The 18,046-nt window shown below is 38.2% G+C and overlaps 1 protein-coding gene across 1 annotated transcript in view; it reads right to left on the bottom strand.

The window, feature by feature from the left end:
- BCAR3 (BCAR3 adaptor protein, NSP family member) overlaps window positions 1–18,046 on the bottom strand; it is a gene marked incomplete at its 5' end in the record, with an annotated part of 76,849 nt that overhangs the window by 26,391 nt on the left and 32,412 nt on the right. Inside the window, one exon of the mRNA XM_082484217.1 lies at window positions 11,168–11,207. Within this exon, the coding sequence (XP_082340343.1) occupies window positions 11,168–11,207 (40 nt within the window). The remainder of the gene's footprint in view (window positions 1–11,167; window positions 11,208–18,046) is intronic.

The raw sequence follows: 18,046 nt of genomic DNA, 5'->3' as shown, positions 1-18,046 counted from the left end.
CTTTAATTGTACAGGTCAAACGAGACAGAATGTAGGGATAATTTCTCTACCGGGGTTTGGTTTCTTTTTCTCCCATCAATAAAGAAAAAATAAAAAATTCTTGGGCTTCAAAGTTGTAAGTGGCTCGAGTAAAGCAACTAAACTCCATAAAAATATAAACACACAAAAATTCACAAGGAGTTCGAAATTATCAAAACAGTCTGCAGATCAACAAGAAGCTACGTTGAACCAAATATCACTCATGTTCACGGAAGTGCTTGTAATTCACAGACAGAATTATGATTTGCGATTTCATATTACAGAGAAATAATTTCAGACTAAATTAGATGAGGGAATTGGTGGCTTGCCGCTATTACTAAGTACTAGATCAACAAATCATTTAAGCATTTAAATCAGCCTAACAATATTCAGTGAAATACATGTAATCCCTCAGATTTCTCTCCACTAAATGAAAGTAAACAATCCAGGTGGAAAGCCAGATGTAAATGAAAGAAGGCATGGTGTACCATACAAGAGTCAACAACATAAACCTGATTTGATACAGCACACAGCCAATCCAGAGCACGCTGCTGTCGCTGGACTAATGACACCATATGGAATACAGATACGCCCTGATTACACAGTCCACATGCACAATCTAACTACAGCTGTGAGTACCTGTGGCTATAAAATGGCACCTGTGTAATAAAGTATAACATGAATAAAACTTGATAGAAAAAAAAAACAAAGAAAATCAAAGCATTTAAATCTTCAGATCGAAACATTCTTCATGTATTACATAAGACTTTTCTCTTTAACTAGTTATTTGTTCTTTTTAAGGTGAGAAAAAGTCAGGAAACGGGACAACAATTCATAAATAATTTGTCTATGCAAACATCATCTTCACAATGCCCACTACCATTCAGTCTTAGTACTTAGTCCATCAGACATGGCCCATCGCCTCTAACAACATTCTGTGGGGGATGCCTCCAAATACAGGTAGTGCCCATCTGTTTACAGCTGAACACTTTTTAAAGTGTAGAATAAGTGGAAGAAAAGGGATGACAACACTGCCAGAAGTGTTGCTTACTTTTATCAGTTCCTAACTCAACTGTCTACAGGCGCATAAAGTGTTGTGGTTTAGGCACTACCAAGCTTATGTCCTACCATTCCCGTGTCATTTCTTAAATAGAACTGACTTTCATACTCTCTTCTATACTCACTTCCTGCAGGCTGTTGTTGCTGCAGCTTCTGATCATAAATCAATAGATACAGCTGCAACTGTAATTACACTTGTTTGCATTGCAGGGGTGTGGTACGGGAGAGGTCAGCATAAATTCTTCCTCCTCTCTATCACAGTTCCATGAGGCAAAGTCAGAAATACACTGCAGTTGTACAGGAATAGTGAGAAAACAGAATTTGCATATATTTAGTTTTCAATGCTGCTTGAATAAATCTCTTTGAAAATCTGATTCATATAAAAAAACAGATTGGCAGCTGCAAGAAATAGGCACCCAACCTGCTTACGAGCTTTCTACTAGGTGCTAATTTGCACTTTAAGACATCCAAATACCTTTGAAAAATCTCATCTTTTATACTTAAAAACATACAAACTTTACAGTCATCTGGCAATAGGCTTGGTTTTCCTACTAGCCATCTTCCTATTAAGAAGCCACCGGCAGGTTTTATTGACCCTACCAAAAACTAGTATACGTATTCTTGAGCTCCACCTACTGTCTGCCAACCCATGTACAAACATGAAGCAATTTTATAATGTCTCACCCGTCTTTCCTTCAATTTATTCCTTGGATTAAAAAAGAAAAAGAAAACATGAAAAGGCATGAATTTCCTTTTGTTCAGAATTAGTTCACAATTTATGGCTCATACTTTCTTCTCTTTCCTGCTGACTTAGCTGTCATTAGTCTAACTTCAGCTTTTCTGGAGACAGTACAAGAGCACTCTTGCACATAAAAAGAAGCCATTAACACAATCACTAACTTCAGATTTCTGTTTTTGAAAGCCCCCCCAGTCCTGTCAAAGTAAAGTGTGTGTTTGTCTGAGATTTACACCAATTCCAAATATAATTCAAAGATGAAAAAGTTCTGTTACTTCACCAGAGTGAGTGGAGGCATTTAAAAATCAACTATTTATCTAAAACTCCTGAATACCCTAAAATACTTCCCTTTTATACAAAGAGAGATTTTGGATGTGTAGCACTTGAAAACACAATTGACTCGGGCTCTGTCAGAGCTCAGTTCTTCCAAAGTCTCAAAATTTTCAAAATACCAGCATGTATGAGTTTGAAGGGGCCTGTCTCCTGCCCACGTTTTTGCACAATACACTTTGATGAAGCAAAAGCAGCAAGCTCACCTCAGCTCATATACCGCCCTTTCAATGTTCACCCTTCAAACAGGAGGATTTGATGGCAAGGAGGCAAGCAACCTCTGGGTATTCTAGATAGCAACATAACATTATACTCCCTCATTTGTGTAGATCCTTGGTTCCAAATAGTATCTGACATACAAAATCTCAGGCAAACATGCTCCTTTGACAGCACACATTAACAGATGGCATCCCAACTGAAACGTACCAATGCTCCTTCTGCTGCCCTCTCCACGGCATGTCTCCAAAGAGGCAAGATGTACAGGCACACACACAACGTTATCAGTCTTACTCTAATTACTATCTATAAACACAGCTCCAAGAGACTAGGAGCTTTACCTCCATAGGCTTTATCAGTAGGAGTACCCAAAAGGTTTATTAATAATCTGCCTTCCACAAGCTATATACTCACTCCCCCTTGTGGTTCGTATGCTTACATACATTTAAAAGTGTACTTCAGCAAGGTGTTGCTATGAAGGAGTTAAATATAAATATTTTCATGTCCCAGTTAGCTTTTGCTATTAGTCCATCTTCAAAATTATGAAAAGGATCCAACAACACCAGTAACTATAATCTTAAAGGCATAGTTCCCGTGGAACAATACTGAAAGCCCCAAATGAATAGAAAATTACATCTTCCACATAAGAAAGCAGCTCGGAAACAGTTAAGAAAAGATCAACACACAAGATGGTAGACTGTAGTCTGAGCTCTAGTGTTATTAACAGTTTAAATACCTCACATGAAAAGGAGTAAAATTCTATGTGGCACTCACACACCTTTTATATATACATACACCTATTCATATACGTATACGTATATAAAAGCCTGCTGTAAGAATTCCAGCAGATGCCATCATACAGACAGAAAGATCTTCTCTTTGTGTCAATTGACACAAGTATTTGCACAGAAATTGAGACCGGAAAGAAAACCGTACTCACTTCACAAGAAGATAAAGTTTTCTGCATTTTACTGCTTAGTCTCCACTCAAATCTTCAGATCCTTTTTATGATGCACAGTGATGCTCTTACCAAGATAGACAAAATGTTCACTATTGATGAGGTAGGAAAAAATCAGGCATGGCGATATTATAATTCAGCACCTTCCTTTCTTTCCCATAGATACCACCTCTGTGGGAAATGACATGTTCTTTCCTGGCAAACAAGGCAATACCATGCCTACTGCAACGCAACGGATTGGATCCACGATTACACCTGGGTGTAATCAGTACAGATTCAGTACAGGACACTGTCAGAAATGATCAGTCACTTCAACAATCACTGTATCTGACAGATGATACAATACCTCTGTTTGCAATGAAAAAGAATCACAAATCAATGTGAACCAGACAATGTCTTAAAATAAAAACTACCCTTTTTTTTCTTTTCTTTGAAAAGTAAATACATGTCACCATTTACTAGTATTTCCTTTCACTGACACTGTCATTTTGACTTGGGGATATTATCAAGAGGAATGTATAACTGTCAGCATTTGAGAGCCACAGATGTTAATATTTTGGAGAAAAAGGGTAATACAGTTACATCCAAGTTTCACAAGATCACTAAAGAGAAAATAAGAAGAAAATGTCTTTGTACTTCAAAACTTCTGTCCTGTGGTTCAGATTCAGACCTTTCCAGCTTATATTTCTCATCTGTGAATAAAGCTCAGTAGTAGTTACTGATCATCTGACAAAGATATCGAAAAGATCAACTAAGTATCTACTGCCACTAGTATTACTACTGATGCCAAGGAAATTAGTGCAAAGTAATTTTACGGACAGTTTTCAACTCAAAGCTCAGTACAACCGCAGTGTATGCAGCAGCTTTTAATGACTCCAGATCAGACATAATTTAAGAGTTAAAGAGGAATAATACAAAAAGGAGAATACAGACATTAATAGAGTCAAATTCATGATAGGACAGATGTAAGACTAACCCTTAGCATGCAAATAGAGAGAATGCATACTGCAATAAGAATTATCTACATTTTAATTTACCAAAGCATACTTAGCATCACAAAAGATGTTCCATAAGTAAAATAACCTGAACTCCATTTCAGCATCAGAAGGGAATGCAAGAACCACTGCTAAAAGACGTCACAGTAAAAGCCAGAATAATTAGAAAACCACTATTCACTTGACTGAATTCACATAAGGATTATCATTCACAAAGAAAAAACAACCCTTATACTTCACAGTATGCTAAAAAACAAAACCCAAAAAACCAAGCCACAAAACCCCCCAGGTCTTAGAGCTAATCAGGTCATTCAAGAATCAGGGGCTGGGAAACAACAAAAAGCCCCAAACAGTAGCAGGCTAGCTTGCGAATCTCTCTACTAGGAAAACATGAAGTAGGACAGTAGACTAAAAAGTGCATTGTTCTGCAGAGCTGTAGAATCATACTTCCTGCATATTTAGTGCAAACACCAGCTTAGATTTTATTAATCACTTTGCACCCAAAAGATTACAGAACCGCTGACTCAACCATCTTTTCAGAGACTAGCCTGTTGGCAAACATGAGAAAATACTGAAACTTGGGTGTAAGATTCCACCACTAATTATGGATAACTTCATTTTATCAAATAAAACAAGTTTTCATTAACTCCAAAACAAACAGGGCAAGATTCTCATAATGATTTTAGGGGAATTAACTACTTGAGAGCTGCTGAATTTCAACTACGTATGTAACTCCTTAAGTCTTTTTTGAAATTTCCCGGGTTGCTGAAAGCTTTTAGGAATATCTATCACACATACTTAAAGAAACAGTTGCCCCTTCTAAGAAGAGAAAGGGCACGTGTTGTAAGAAACAAGCCTGGTATGAGGCTGAGGAAAAAATTCTACTACCTGAAACTGGACTACCACTAGAACAGCACTAAAAGTACAAGACAAGATGATTTGTCCAACTTATTGCAACAGCCAAAACTTATCCCACTAGCAAATTACATCAAGGTAACAAAAAGAAGACCAGGGAAAAAAGTCACCTGTACATGCAGAAAAGATGATTTACATCACATTTTAGGAAAAACTTTTCCACAGTAACAATGAAAAGACAGTTAGACTAATCTAGTTTGGGAGACAGCAAAGATTATCTTGGGAGGCTACAGAATCTCTTTTGCTGGAGGTTTTGAACAAATCAGAACACCTATTCTAACAATCTCAGTGACACTCCGACAAAGACCTTTCTAAAGTTCCCTCTAATGACCTACTTCTACAACTTAATGGCAGGAAGGGGGGGAATCTTTCCCCCCCATTCTATGCCTCTGGAGAAAAGAGCAACCAACTTCAAACAGTCAGGCTACGGACTTTTTATTACTATGAAAGTTACAGTGAAATTATTATGAAAAATGGGATTTTAATGGCCATGACTTGATTAGAAAAATATACACTTAACCATGTTTTTCTCCAGCAGAGGGCAGTGTGTAACTAGCAACTACTCATCAACCATCAAACCTGAAAGTTTTCATTGCGAGACAGATAAATATATGTATTTAAAATTAGATTAGTTCTAACAGGATCTTATCTTTCTGAATTATACAGCTTGTATACAAGAGCCAACTGCTGAGGAGTTATGTTTGTGAAGCTTCAGTTCCTACTAAGTAGAGAAACGTGGGGAAAAAGGTAAATGTCTCTCACTGACACCGATAATGACCTTTGAGTTGGATGACAAATCCGTAATGACAAAGAGAGATGTGTAAAGTCAAAGTCAGCTATATGGGCATACTCCTTTTCTCCTCAACAAAATACACTCCATCTGATAATTCCACCTTCTGTTACACTGTTGCCCTTGCTGCAGTTGCAAAAAGAAAACAAAAAATAGAGCTACAGATTAAAAAGAACTTTCTGATCATTTGGTGCCTTAGTGTCAGGCATTCCTCCGAGCTCAGATACTTACTGTATAATGCCGTCAGACAATGCAGAAACCCAACACACTTTCTGCTCACAGGTCACAACTTGCATCTCAACAAGCAAGTCTCCACAAGAGAGTGATATGCAGCAGCTCGTGAACAGGCATACGCTGTAGTTGGCAACTTTTCCAGTGGGATGGGGATGTCTCTAATATATTTCCATGTCTGAAAAAGGCTCCTTGCAATGAAATTTCAATGTCGTCAGGAAGAATTCTTTCCCAAACTGTGACTACTCATCTTGCTGACACAGATTTTTTTTCTAAACATTCCCAAACACACATACAAACTTCGCTTTTGATATTCTTACTGTACTATCTTCTTGGCACAGCCATTGGAATGATGAGAGTAAAACACCTACACATATATTTGATCGGCATCCACAATATTATGAATTTGTGCCATTAACTATACAAACTGTGCCTCAATAAACCTCATCACCTGACCAAAGTTTCCTGGTGTTGAATTACACCCACAAAGTTTTGCCCTATCTTGCAAAGCTACAGATAACAACCAACACATCGGAATGTCATAAAAATTTTATTTTCAGTTGCACTCACAAAAGCCACCATAAATGACAATAATGTCTATGACAGTTTGCTTTCTAATAACATCAAGGTGGAGTAAAAAGAAGGAAAAATGAACACTATGGGATTCAAACAAGAATCTTTCCATAGAACTTCACAAGGAAATAATATTTTTCTGTAGGTGTAACTTCCTTAGACCAGTGACAGTTATTTCAAGTTTGAATCTAAATATAAACTTCCCTCATGACCATGCTGAGCAGACAATCAGTCATAAATTTTGTAATTTTTCCGCTAATGGATTAAAATAGAACTCCAAAACCTCAGGCCATAATAATACTCATCAACTCATTGCTAATAAGTATTTCTGTAATTATTAGCACTATTTCCACAGGATTCCATGAGCGGAGGAGAGAAATCTGTTTTTCTTTCTTTCCACCCTTATACAGCCTTAATGATTATAGCACAGACTTCTATTAAAAGATCCCAAAGTATTTATAATGAATAGGAATGGGACAGAAAGCTACCTTTAGTTCACATGAATTTGATCAAAATGACTCACAAGAAGTTCTCTGACACACTCAAAGCTGCCAGCACTTGATCCCTTCTCCCTGCAGGACACTGTTCTATAGATGTGCAGACTCAGGGTGTGGGAAGAACCTGCTGAGACTACCAATGGATCTATTATTTGGCTCATAAAACTTGTAAAAATCTCACAGAATGTACAACGTGCTATTGTGTCTGTAAATCTCTTTCATGACTTGGTTAGCAGCCTGACTCAAAGCAGTCTGGCCTGTTTTCACTTCTACCATAAAAGGGTTTTTTGAAAGAGCCATTTAACTGTGACCATGGTTTCAGCAACACTGAGAAGACAAAGGAACGGTTGAAGCCATATGGATACTTCAGTACTCAGACTCCAGCAAATCAGTACTTTTATTTTTTCTTAGAACTTGCTTTTGCATAATTAGCTCTCTTTATATACTGAATGAACTAATACATCAATATTCAAGATGCAGGAGACTGCCATTTGTGAGCTGTAATTTAGATTCAAGTATTAGAAACCATAGCGCATCTATAGAGAGCATTCTCTCGATAAATGCCTTCAGAGGATTAATTTTATAATCAGTGCTTTCCATCTTGTATCTTGAACAGAATAAAACAGGAGAAAAAACAATTTATTTTGCCTTTCCTCTGTCCAGAGTATTTCTAAATACAAAGAATTATTTATATTACTTTTAGTCACCAGATTCTAGCAAGGAAAGCTTTGTATAAAAAGCAAATTGATATACTCATCTTCTAAGTTTACCATCAGTCTCTCTGCCCTATACAGCAATGCCTGCTTGTAGTCACTACTGCCACAATAAACACTATGATATTCTTTTCAGCGCGAAACAAAGCACACTGAATCAAAAAAAAACAACAGCCATGCTACTTATTCTCAAACCTCAATAAATTCTCTGCATTCTATTTACAGTACAGTTCAGTTCTGAAGAGATGTTGATCCCTCCCCAGCAGGAGCACATTCTGAACAAGTATTAATTATCTTTCTTATGGGACTCACAAGAAACTCAAGTAGCATGCTTGCATCACTGCAGAAACAGTGCTAATTTGCAACTGTGAAGCTGCAGGATCAGCTCTGTGAGACCCCACCTGGAGTACTGCGTCCAGCTCTGGAGTCCCCAAATAAGAAGGACATGGATCTGTTAGAGCAAGTCCAGAGGAAGGCCACGAAGATGATAAGAGGGCTGGAGCACGCCTCCTATGAAGACAGGCTGAGGGAATTGGAGTTGTTCAGCCTGGAGAAGAGAAGGCTCCAGGGAGACCTTACAGCAGCCTTCCAGTACCTAACGGGTGCCTACAGGAAAGATGGGGAGGGACTCTTTATTAGGGAGTGTAGTGATAGGATGAGGGTTGATGGATTTAAACTGAAAGAACAGAGATTCTGATTAGATATTATGAAGAAATTCTTTACTATGAGGGTGATCAAACACTGGAACAGGTTGCCCAGAGAGCTGCCCTCAAACCAGGACATTGCCTGATCCCTGGAGGTGTTGAAGGCCAGGTTGGACGGGGCCTTGAGTAACCAGGTCTAGCTGAAGGTGTCCCTGCCCATGGGAGGGGGGCAAGTCAAATAGACTTGTGCAAATGCCAATGTCTCACTACAAGCATACAAAAGTCTATTCCTTCAGCTTTGTAACTTGAGTGGGTTAGTGTTCTACAGTTTATTACCTGACTTAACACTGCCATCATAATTTATTCAAAGAGCTGGAAAAATTATAAACATTAATATAATAGTTACCATAAGATAAATCATAAAAGACAATAAACACATACTTGCTGAAACTTAAGCCAAGAAAGGGGGTTCCAAGATCCTGTTGTTATGAATTCAGACACATCTTTTACAGTCATAGTAAACTGATAACAAATTATTGACGGGAATGCTCCTTTATTTGGCATTAACGATCATTTTTTGTGTAAGAATACATTTCTGGAATCAGTTTTTTGGGGGGCTACATTTATTAGAAAGCAATTTCAGTGTATTTTTCAAAGTTGTAGTTTAAGATTTCTTGTCTAGAATTCCTGTTATAATACCATTGAACTGAGGACTAAAGTCACCGTTCACTGAAGGTAGGGATATAGACAGGATAAACTGAAAGAGGATGGAGAAAAGAAGGGGATGGTAATCCTTTTATTCTCCCTCATAAGTCTCTTTTCCCCAGGCTTTCCTCCCCAACATCAAAGTTTTAACAATTAAGCTTAGCACCACTGCTATTGACAAGAGTCCAAGACAAGCTTCTACTAGAGAAGTTGAAAAGATCAGAAACCACATTTATAACATATAACTTGCCGCAACAAGACAAGACACACATATTGATGAACTGGCACCTGAAACCTCTGCCTTCTATTTGGCCATATTATTAAAACTGTAGCAATGTACTCTGTACAGGATAGGGCAAGATACACAGTAAATTAAATAGAGCAATTAACATGTCCACCATTTTGTTGCCTTTGGCATCCCCTCTTCTACAGTACCCTTCAGAAGGCTCTTGGCCTTCTCTGTTTCTGCTACTTTACCATATCCCAACTTTAGGCTGGGATTGGGGCCAGGGACCTTGCAACACTGAGCCAACTGTTTAGAACAGAATTCCAGCAGCAGTCCTCAGTGTCCTTTGGCAGCCCCTTTTCCACAGACCTTCAGGTTCTGCTCTTCTTCTCTTATTCCAAACCCTAATTCCTACCTCCACCCTAACTCTAGGCAAAAAGCCCAGCAGAGGACACCTCCATATTTTCAGGCAAATTAATTCTCGGCACTTTCCTTTGGCAGTCCTCTCTTAACACTGCATTATGTTCTTCTAGCTCACTTCTTCAATCAACCTGAACCCTAGCCTGGGCACCTCTCCATTTTCCTCAGCTATGAACACCTACAGAGGGAATTCTACCAGCAGAACCCAGTTGACTGGCTCTCCTCAGTCTCTTCCTCACCCAAACTCTAGCCTGAAGCAGAAATTCAGGTTTCTGAGAAATTCAGGCTGTTCACATGAATAGCTACAGAAATATCCTACGTTCAAAGATAACCTGTGTTTATCAGACACTTTTCAGAAGATTAGTCTTCTAAAAGACAGGGAACAAAGCCCAACAATTAAAGAAGCCCATTGTTGAGAGATATGACATAGAGGCCAGATTCTTTCAAGGTTAGGAGAAATAATATTCACTTAAATGAAACATGTTGAAAGGTACTAATTCAGTGGAAATTACAGCACTGCAAGACACTCTCAGTACAGAATCACATCCCTAAGGTTTCTTCAAAACTTTCTATATTACCAATCCAATCCAGGACTGACTTTTGAATAAAACTTATGAAGGGTCCAGAGTATTTTTTATTTACTCCAACAAAATACACATTTATCTATTGTTTCAGCACTCTGATCTTGTACAAACAGAAAACAGAACTTACAATTTTGACAGGATTCCAGTTACTTTTTGGACCACAGGTGAATTTTTAACTGTAACGTAAGTATATTGCTAAATCTAAATAAACCTAAATCTGACATTTTTATGATCTTTTCAGACATGTTCCTTTATTTCCCCAGAAACCCTTAAGCAAGAAATATGGATTCTTTTAATGTTAACAAAGGCAAGATCATAGGTAGTCGCCATGTAACTGCAAAGAGGCCCCAATATAAAAATGCAACCTACCCCCAAAGCACAATGCCCACAAGTATTTCACTGAAGCATGCAGAAAATAGTCTGACATATATAATTAGTTTTTTTCTGTAGCAAAAGATAGACGGAAGCACTATTTAACTACAAATGACTGGAAATGACGTGACAGTGCTAGTTATATATTGAATAAAATATTTTGAGGGTAAGAAATGGTACCTTACCTTAACATATTCCAAAGTAGGAGCCAGAATATTCTGATCTCTGTAAGAAAACAGGACGAGGAGGGAGGAAGAAAGGACACAAAAACAAAACAAAAAATGGTGAGTCCAAATATAATCTCATACTGAAGGGATGCAGTCATATGAGCAACGGGCTACTAGGTCATGTCAAAATCCTCGTTAAAAACTGTGTGCTACAGCTAGATGGCCTAAGCAATCTAACTTTTAATAAATATATAAATAACTGATTTCTTCTAGAAGGTCAGGTAGTGAAGCCACTAGTAATTAATTTGGGAAATCAAATTAATCATACAGTTTTAAGCAAAGCAAAAACAATCTTGACATTTCAACAGATGGCTGAAAATACTTATATACCACCTAAAACATTTGAAATAAATTTAAGAGAGACCTCTCCCAATGGCTTCTAAATTTATTTCTTTGCTTGTATGTTTTCCCATTTAAGCTACTGCTACTGACAGCCTTAAGAGGGCATTGCTAACATTCACTTTTTATAGAAACAAAGTAAAGAATTAATAGATTTGCAAGAGTAAAATGTTTTATTTTACATTTGGAAAAAATAAATATGGTTCTTGCACTCTTTTAAAAAATTCTCAAAATCATCATAATTTCAACATTACAATTATTTGAAAGCCAGATAATCAAGTCATTGCCCCATTTTAAAAAGAAAAGCTCTCTTTGCAGGTTTTCTATACATACGGATGGCAAAGGGCACAGAAGCCTAAGTGGAGAGCACTGTGATCAATTACAACTCTTTCCATAAATAGAAATAAAAATAAACATTTCTTTTCAAAGGTTTTTGTATATTTACTTTTGTAAATAAGTATATAAAGTAGCAGGTTGGAGTTTGCAGTACATGACTTGACACTTTCTACAGAACCTGGGACAACATACATGGTGCTGCCTTAAATACAAACACATAACAGGCACAATGAAAGCCTTGCAAACTTACAGAGGGATCAGGAGCTTCTTATAGCAATCATGTTTGCACACAGACAACATAGGGCCCATAAATTTAGAAACAATTCTGTTTGGTGGTAGTTGTCGCAATGATGCAACACTGGAAAACTAAAAATTTGCAGAAATTCGCAGCAATTGGGCTACACCAGAATCAACCAATCCAGAATACAGTCTCTAAACTCCCTGTGCTGTTTTGAATGTAACTGTATATCACCTGAAACTAAGCTATCATTTTATACTCGGTTTTTAGTCTGGTTCCCGAACAGCTTTTAATCCAGAATACCTATATAGAGGCAAAACACAACCCGCCCACTTCTTAGATCTGCCGGTAAAAGATGGTGCTCAGCTGTTCAGGCTGTATCATGTGTTACTGTTTCACATTATCCCAATATTTACCCAGGGTCAAGTTCCATTCCCAGCTTCATTTAAAAAAATAACATCAACAATGCTGCCAAATTCAACAGAAATAGAATTTGGACCATTTGAAACTTTTTCCTAGCCAATACACAACGGAGGGTCAGCTTGGTAACTGTATGCACATAAAATATGTACAAGCATACCAGCGAAAACAGGGGTGAAGGAAGCACAGAGGAAAAAGAAAAAGGAAGTTCCTAAACAGAAAAAAAGTTTCTTTCTCAACACTTTGCAATTTGACTGTGAAAAAAAAAATCCCATTCTTAATCAGTTCAGCAAAGTCATTAAGCATGGCTGAACTCTTCTCATATTCAAATGATCTGCAGGAAGTTGTGCCAGTAGCAAATGCTTCTAAAAACTTTGCAGTTTAGTTTTTCACTAGCCTGTGGAAACTTTCAGGACAAAGGGTCTACCAGCACTGCATACTCAACACACTCCAAAAGAATGAACCTGAGCAATAAGACTAACAACTCATTTACTTGCTTACTTCGTACTTCATCAGTAAGCACGTTTTGTTATGGTCTGCATTTACAAACTCCACTCCCACAGACTAGCCTTGCTATGGACTTCACTGTTCCCACTGTCAGGTACAAAACAAAAGATCTTTAGGACAGATCAAGCCATAGCAAAATGAAAGAGGTAGAAAAGCTTTAAGACAAAACAGGCTATTTACTGCTATATAAAGCAGGAAAACCAGAACAGAGAGAGAAAAAAGCGACCTACATTTTCTTCACCATCCACATGACAAAAGTGCTTTGAAAATGCTGGCTTTAGGAAATGGATAGTGTAACAAATCTCTTCACAAGTACTATAATATTTGATCTGGTAGGCTGTTACATAACAAAATGTAGGAAACCCCACAATTCACCACAAGCACATTATATCCAAAGATGTTCATATTGTAGCCCTATTCACCTCAGATACCTTTCTCCTGCCAGATTGACCCCTCTCTCTCCCCATCTTCCCTTTTTGTCTAATTCTTAATCTTTGTGCAAATTTTTTGAAGTTATTTTCAAGGAATGATAACTTTCATTGCTTTGCAGTAACTAATAGTAAAGATTAACAACTGCATTTTCCTGTCATTCAATTCCACCATAACAATTATATGCAGAAAACCAGATTAAGCAGCTAGGCCAAATAACTAGGAACTAATCAAATAACTAGATGACAAAACTAACTGCTGAATCTCAGCTCCCTGTTAGCAATGATAATGTGCTCCTTTATGCCATATGGTCCCAGCAAAGGAAATCTCTAATGGCTGGAACCTAAGAAAAATATAAAGTACTTCTTTTCCCTTCCATTTTCTCTCACAAGGAATCTTAATAGAAATGGTGAACCCACAATCTCACTTCTTGTATTAAATGATCTGCAGAAAGAAATTAATACTTTCAGATCACTACCAGATCAGATGAAAGTAGACAGTAAATTATCCATGGCCCAGCAATGTGCCCTTGTCGCCAAAAAGGCCAATGGAATCCTGGGCTGCATAGGGAAGAGTGTGGCCAGTAGGTCGAGGGAGGTCATTCTCCCCCTCTACTCTGCACTGGTGAGGCCACAACTGGAATACTGTGTCCAATTTTGGGCTCCCCAGTTCAAGAGGGGAACTGCTGGAGCGAGTCCAGCGAAGGGCAACTAAGATGATTAAGGGCTTGGAGCATCTGCCTTATGAGGAAAGGCTGAGAGAGCTGGGACTCTTTAGCCTGGAGAAGAGAAGGCTGAGGGGAGACCTTATTATGGCATACAAGTATCTAAAGGGTGGGTTGAAGGAGGATGGAGCCAGGCTCTTTTCAATGGTTCCCAGTGACAGGACGAGGGGTAATGGGCACAAGTTAGAACACAGGCAGTTCCGTTCAAATACACGGAAACACTTCTTTATGGTGAGGATGACAGAGCACTGGCACAGGCTGCCCAGGGAGGTTGTGGAGTCCCCTTCTCTGGAGATTTTCAAGACCCGCCTGGATGCAGTCCTGAGTAATGTGCTCTGGGCAATCCTGCTTTAGCAGGGGAGTTGGACTAGATGATCTCTAGAGGTCCCTTCCAACTCTGATAATTCTGTGATTCTGTGAAAGGTACTTGCAGGCTCTGCAGTCTCTCAAATCAATTCAGTATTATTGAAACAAACCTTCAGCTAAATTCTTCATTTTTCAACTGATTATGTTTCAAGTAATGCTAATGTTTACCTTCATAATAAGCTTGACTCTACAGCTGTATTCATTTGCATCTCTTTACCTACAATGTGTATTTATTACAGTCTGCACATAAGTCAACCATTACCGTGTAAACTGTGGGTTCACAGATTGGGTTTTATTACACATTTTGGCTTCCTAATAATCAGATAAGCCCAACTTCCATTCAGATAAAAAGCACATTTAATGCAGAAAGACATCACTTAGAATAGAGAATTTTTCAGAACACCTCAAGCTAAGGTGTTGGGTAAGGGCTGCAGTAGGACACACAGTATTGACTTTATGCTCTTTTCATACTCATTCTATCACAGAAAGACATTTAAGAAAGGGATGCAAACACCCTCCCACATCTATTTCACGTATTCACATTGCTGCCAGACTCTATCACCTCATTTCATGACAAAACAAAGTCCCTTTCCAGTATTTTTTTTTTGCTCATAGGAAAAAAAATGGAAAAAAAAATATGCCTGACTTGATACATGTAATCAAGCCATTCTCCTGAGTAGTATAAGTCCTCTATTGACTCTCCTCCACATGCACAAGGTCTGCGTGGAAACTGTAGTAGCATAGACACTCCTCCAGTAATAATTCATCACTAAAAGAAATCAGTTAGTCATCACAACCTTCACCATTCTGAGGCTGTCCTAGCCAGAAACACATTCTTTCTAGATCATCCCTACTGACACCTGACAAAACCGTTCTCTGCTGGCTGATCTTGCAGACATACAACCCTTTAGCCTCTCCCTAGTACTCTTTGGAAACTATCTCAACTTCTTTTCAGTCCAACTACAAGATTCTTATTAGAATTATGGGGGTTTTTGCATGTATGGGTTTCTTACTGATATTGCCAAGAAAATATGCAGAGCTTGAAAGTCAGGCAGGGAGCTCCAGCAACCCTACAAAAAGATGAAGACGACGAGAGAAAATGTGGAGTTGCTCCTCTGCTCTTCTTCCCTCAAAATAAAATCTGTTGCAATAATGCTTGACATCATACTGGTTGGAAGTGACTGTCTGTGAGCAAATACTGATACTTTTGAACACTGTGAGAACCAATGTAACTTCTCTGAAAACAGGGATTATCGTTATACGTAGACTCCTTCAAGATACAGCTAAAGCTGACTGGAATGAGAAAAGAGAATTAAATTCAGATATTATTGGATGCTACTCTTCCACTTCCCAACACCTCTAAGTAACAGCCAAATATGTGGGAAGAATTAAAAAAAGAAAAAGCTTTCTGAAATTGTCAACATCAGCAGTCATCAGCTAAAAGGAAGAAAAAATCCCTGTAGGCAACCTGAATCGTACTTCTGGTATGACAAACAAAATACTGCCATACTGACAACTTCAAATCCTGCATTGATTTAAAGACAACGAGCAAACAAACATGAAAATCCAGTAAAGAAAACATTGAAGTCTGAGTAACTAGTCACTCTTTTAAAAATATTTGATAAAATTGTTATGTAGTTATAATCAATGCTACAACTTAAAAGCTGAATTCTGCGGTCCAACCCCAACACAAATTATTCGGTTCAGTGGGTGCAGGAGAATAGCCAGAATCTCAGTAATTCAGAAGCAGTCTTTTTTTTTTTCGTACTCTTGACGTTTGTCCAATAGTTCTCTATAGAACTGCTTCAATAAAGAACCTTTAAGCAGATACCCTGTAATCTTTAGCTGTTCATTCCATGAAAACCCCCACCTTTCTACTAACAATTGTGCATTACTCCCTCTCTCATCACTGTTGCTGTAAAGAATCCTGCAACATATAGATGTGGCCCGACTAAGGCATATTAAGCATCTGCTTTCTCCAGGCCTTTGGCATCCTCACAGACATACCAACCACAATTATAAATTAGCTGTGATAACTTTAACAAAATTTAAGTGTAGACACAACAGCATTATCAAAGATGCCCAAATCCTCACCATCATTCAACCATGATATATATACTCTTACAGTGGTAGAAGCTGCCGAATGGCCCTGATGCAGCTTTGTGCTCCACAATTTTATAAATGCACTTGTGAGAAAAACATTAGGACACACTGCCAGTACTTGATGTATGAAAGTATGTTTGTTTGTTTCTTTTAAAGTGATCTTTGCTAGGGACATTTGCAAAAGTATCTCCTTCCTACTACATTGAAAGAGCAATCCTGAGAAGAACAATCTTCTCAATAGGGCCAACACCAACAGTGTCAGTGCCAAATCAGAATGAAAGCAACACAGGCTCAAAGGCAGCCTGAGAAAAATATACCAAGCTGTTGCATGGCTGCTTACACAGACCAAACTGCTATAAAGAGACCAGATGGGATCAAATGCCTTCTTCAATTTGTGCCTTTGAAATCTCTCTGTCTACAGAGATTTAAGAAATAAACTCACACCGTCATACTTTAGTAGTGTAAGCATGCTAGACAGACTGTGTTTAAGTATATGTACTGCAGACTGATGTTATTTGTACTGTAAACTAGAGTAAAAGATCCAGTGATTTTATTCTCCAGCAGCTACTGCTTCACACACACACTCCTACTACTTTCCTAAGGCCATTCCACCCTTCTGTCTACAGCTGCACAACACCATGGACATGACTCATTCAAACACCAGTGGAAACAAGTGCAAACTGCTATGACTAACTGTGTAATGACCGGCAGTTCACACAAGAACAGTAGGGACTCTTCAGTAATTAAAACTCAAGAAAAGATACAATGTACTTCTCTCTGAATTAAATGAAATCTCAAGTCATTCATATTTGTCCAGAACACCCCTGCAGAGATAATGTTATAGCCATTTACTTCTACCTCTTAGATTTTCTCCATGTGCCCGTAACTTGCTCCATTTTACCTATCACAGCAGAAAAATCTACCCCATTTTTTCTCCCTTTTCCAAATCAATTTCTGCTTCTGCACCACATACAGCACTGGACTCTATAACCTGTTCCAAAGTTCAGCCTAGGCACCCCCATTGTTTTTCCTTTATTTTCTTTAACATTTAGGACTCCCAGAGCCCTTCTTAAATCTTCTGTTCCCAAGACTGTTACAACATTGTGAAAGTAGTGGTTGGGCCACAAGACTATTGCTTATCCAAAACGTTCACTGTTTTTACAAACTTCCCTATAGACACACTTGTCTGTTGACTTGTACCTTCAGCTGGCAACTCTTTACAGTCAGTGCTTTAGTTGCTGCAGTTACTTAGAATCCAGCTCTGCAAATTTTTAAGCGTTCAAAAATAACTTAACCTTGCAAAATAAATATGCACATTCCCAAAAGACTGACGAATGCTCAGTAGAATCACAGACTCCATCAATTCATCTGAAAT

This window comes from Vanellus vanellus, assembly GCF_965231255.1.
Source record: "Vanellus vanellus genome assembly, chromosome: 5".
In the NCBI taxonomy this organism is placed as follows: domain Eukaryota; kingdom Metazoa; phylum Chordata; class Aves; order Charadriiformes; family Charadriidae; genus Vanellus; species Vanellus vanellus.
This window is presented reverse-complemented; position numbering and strand designations above follow the sequence as displayed.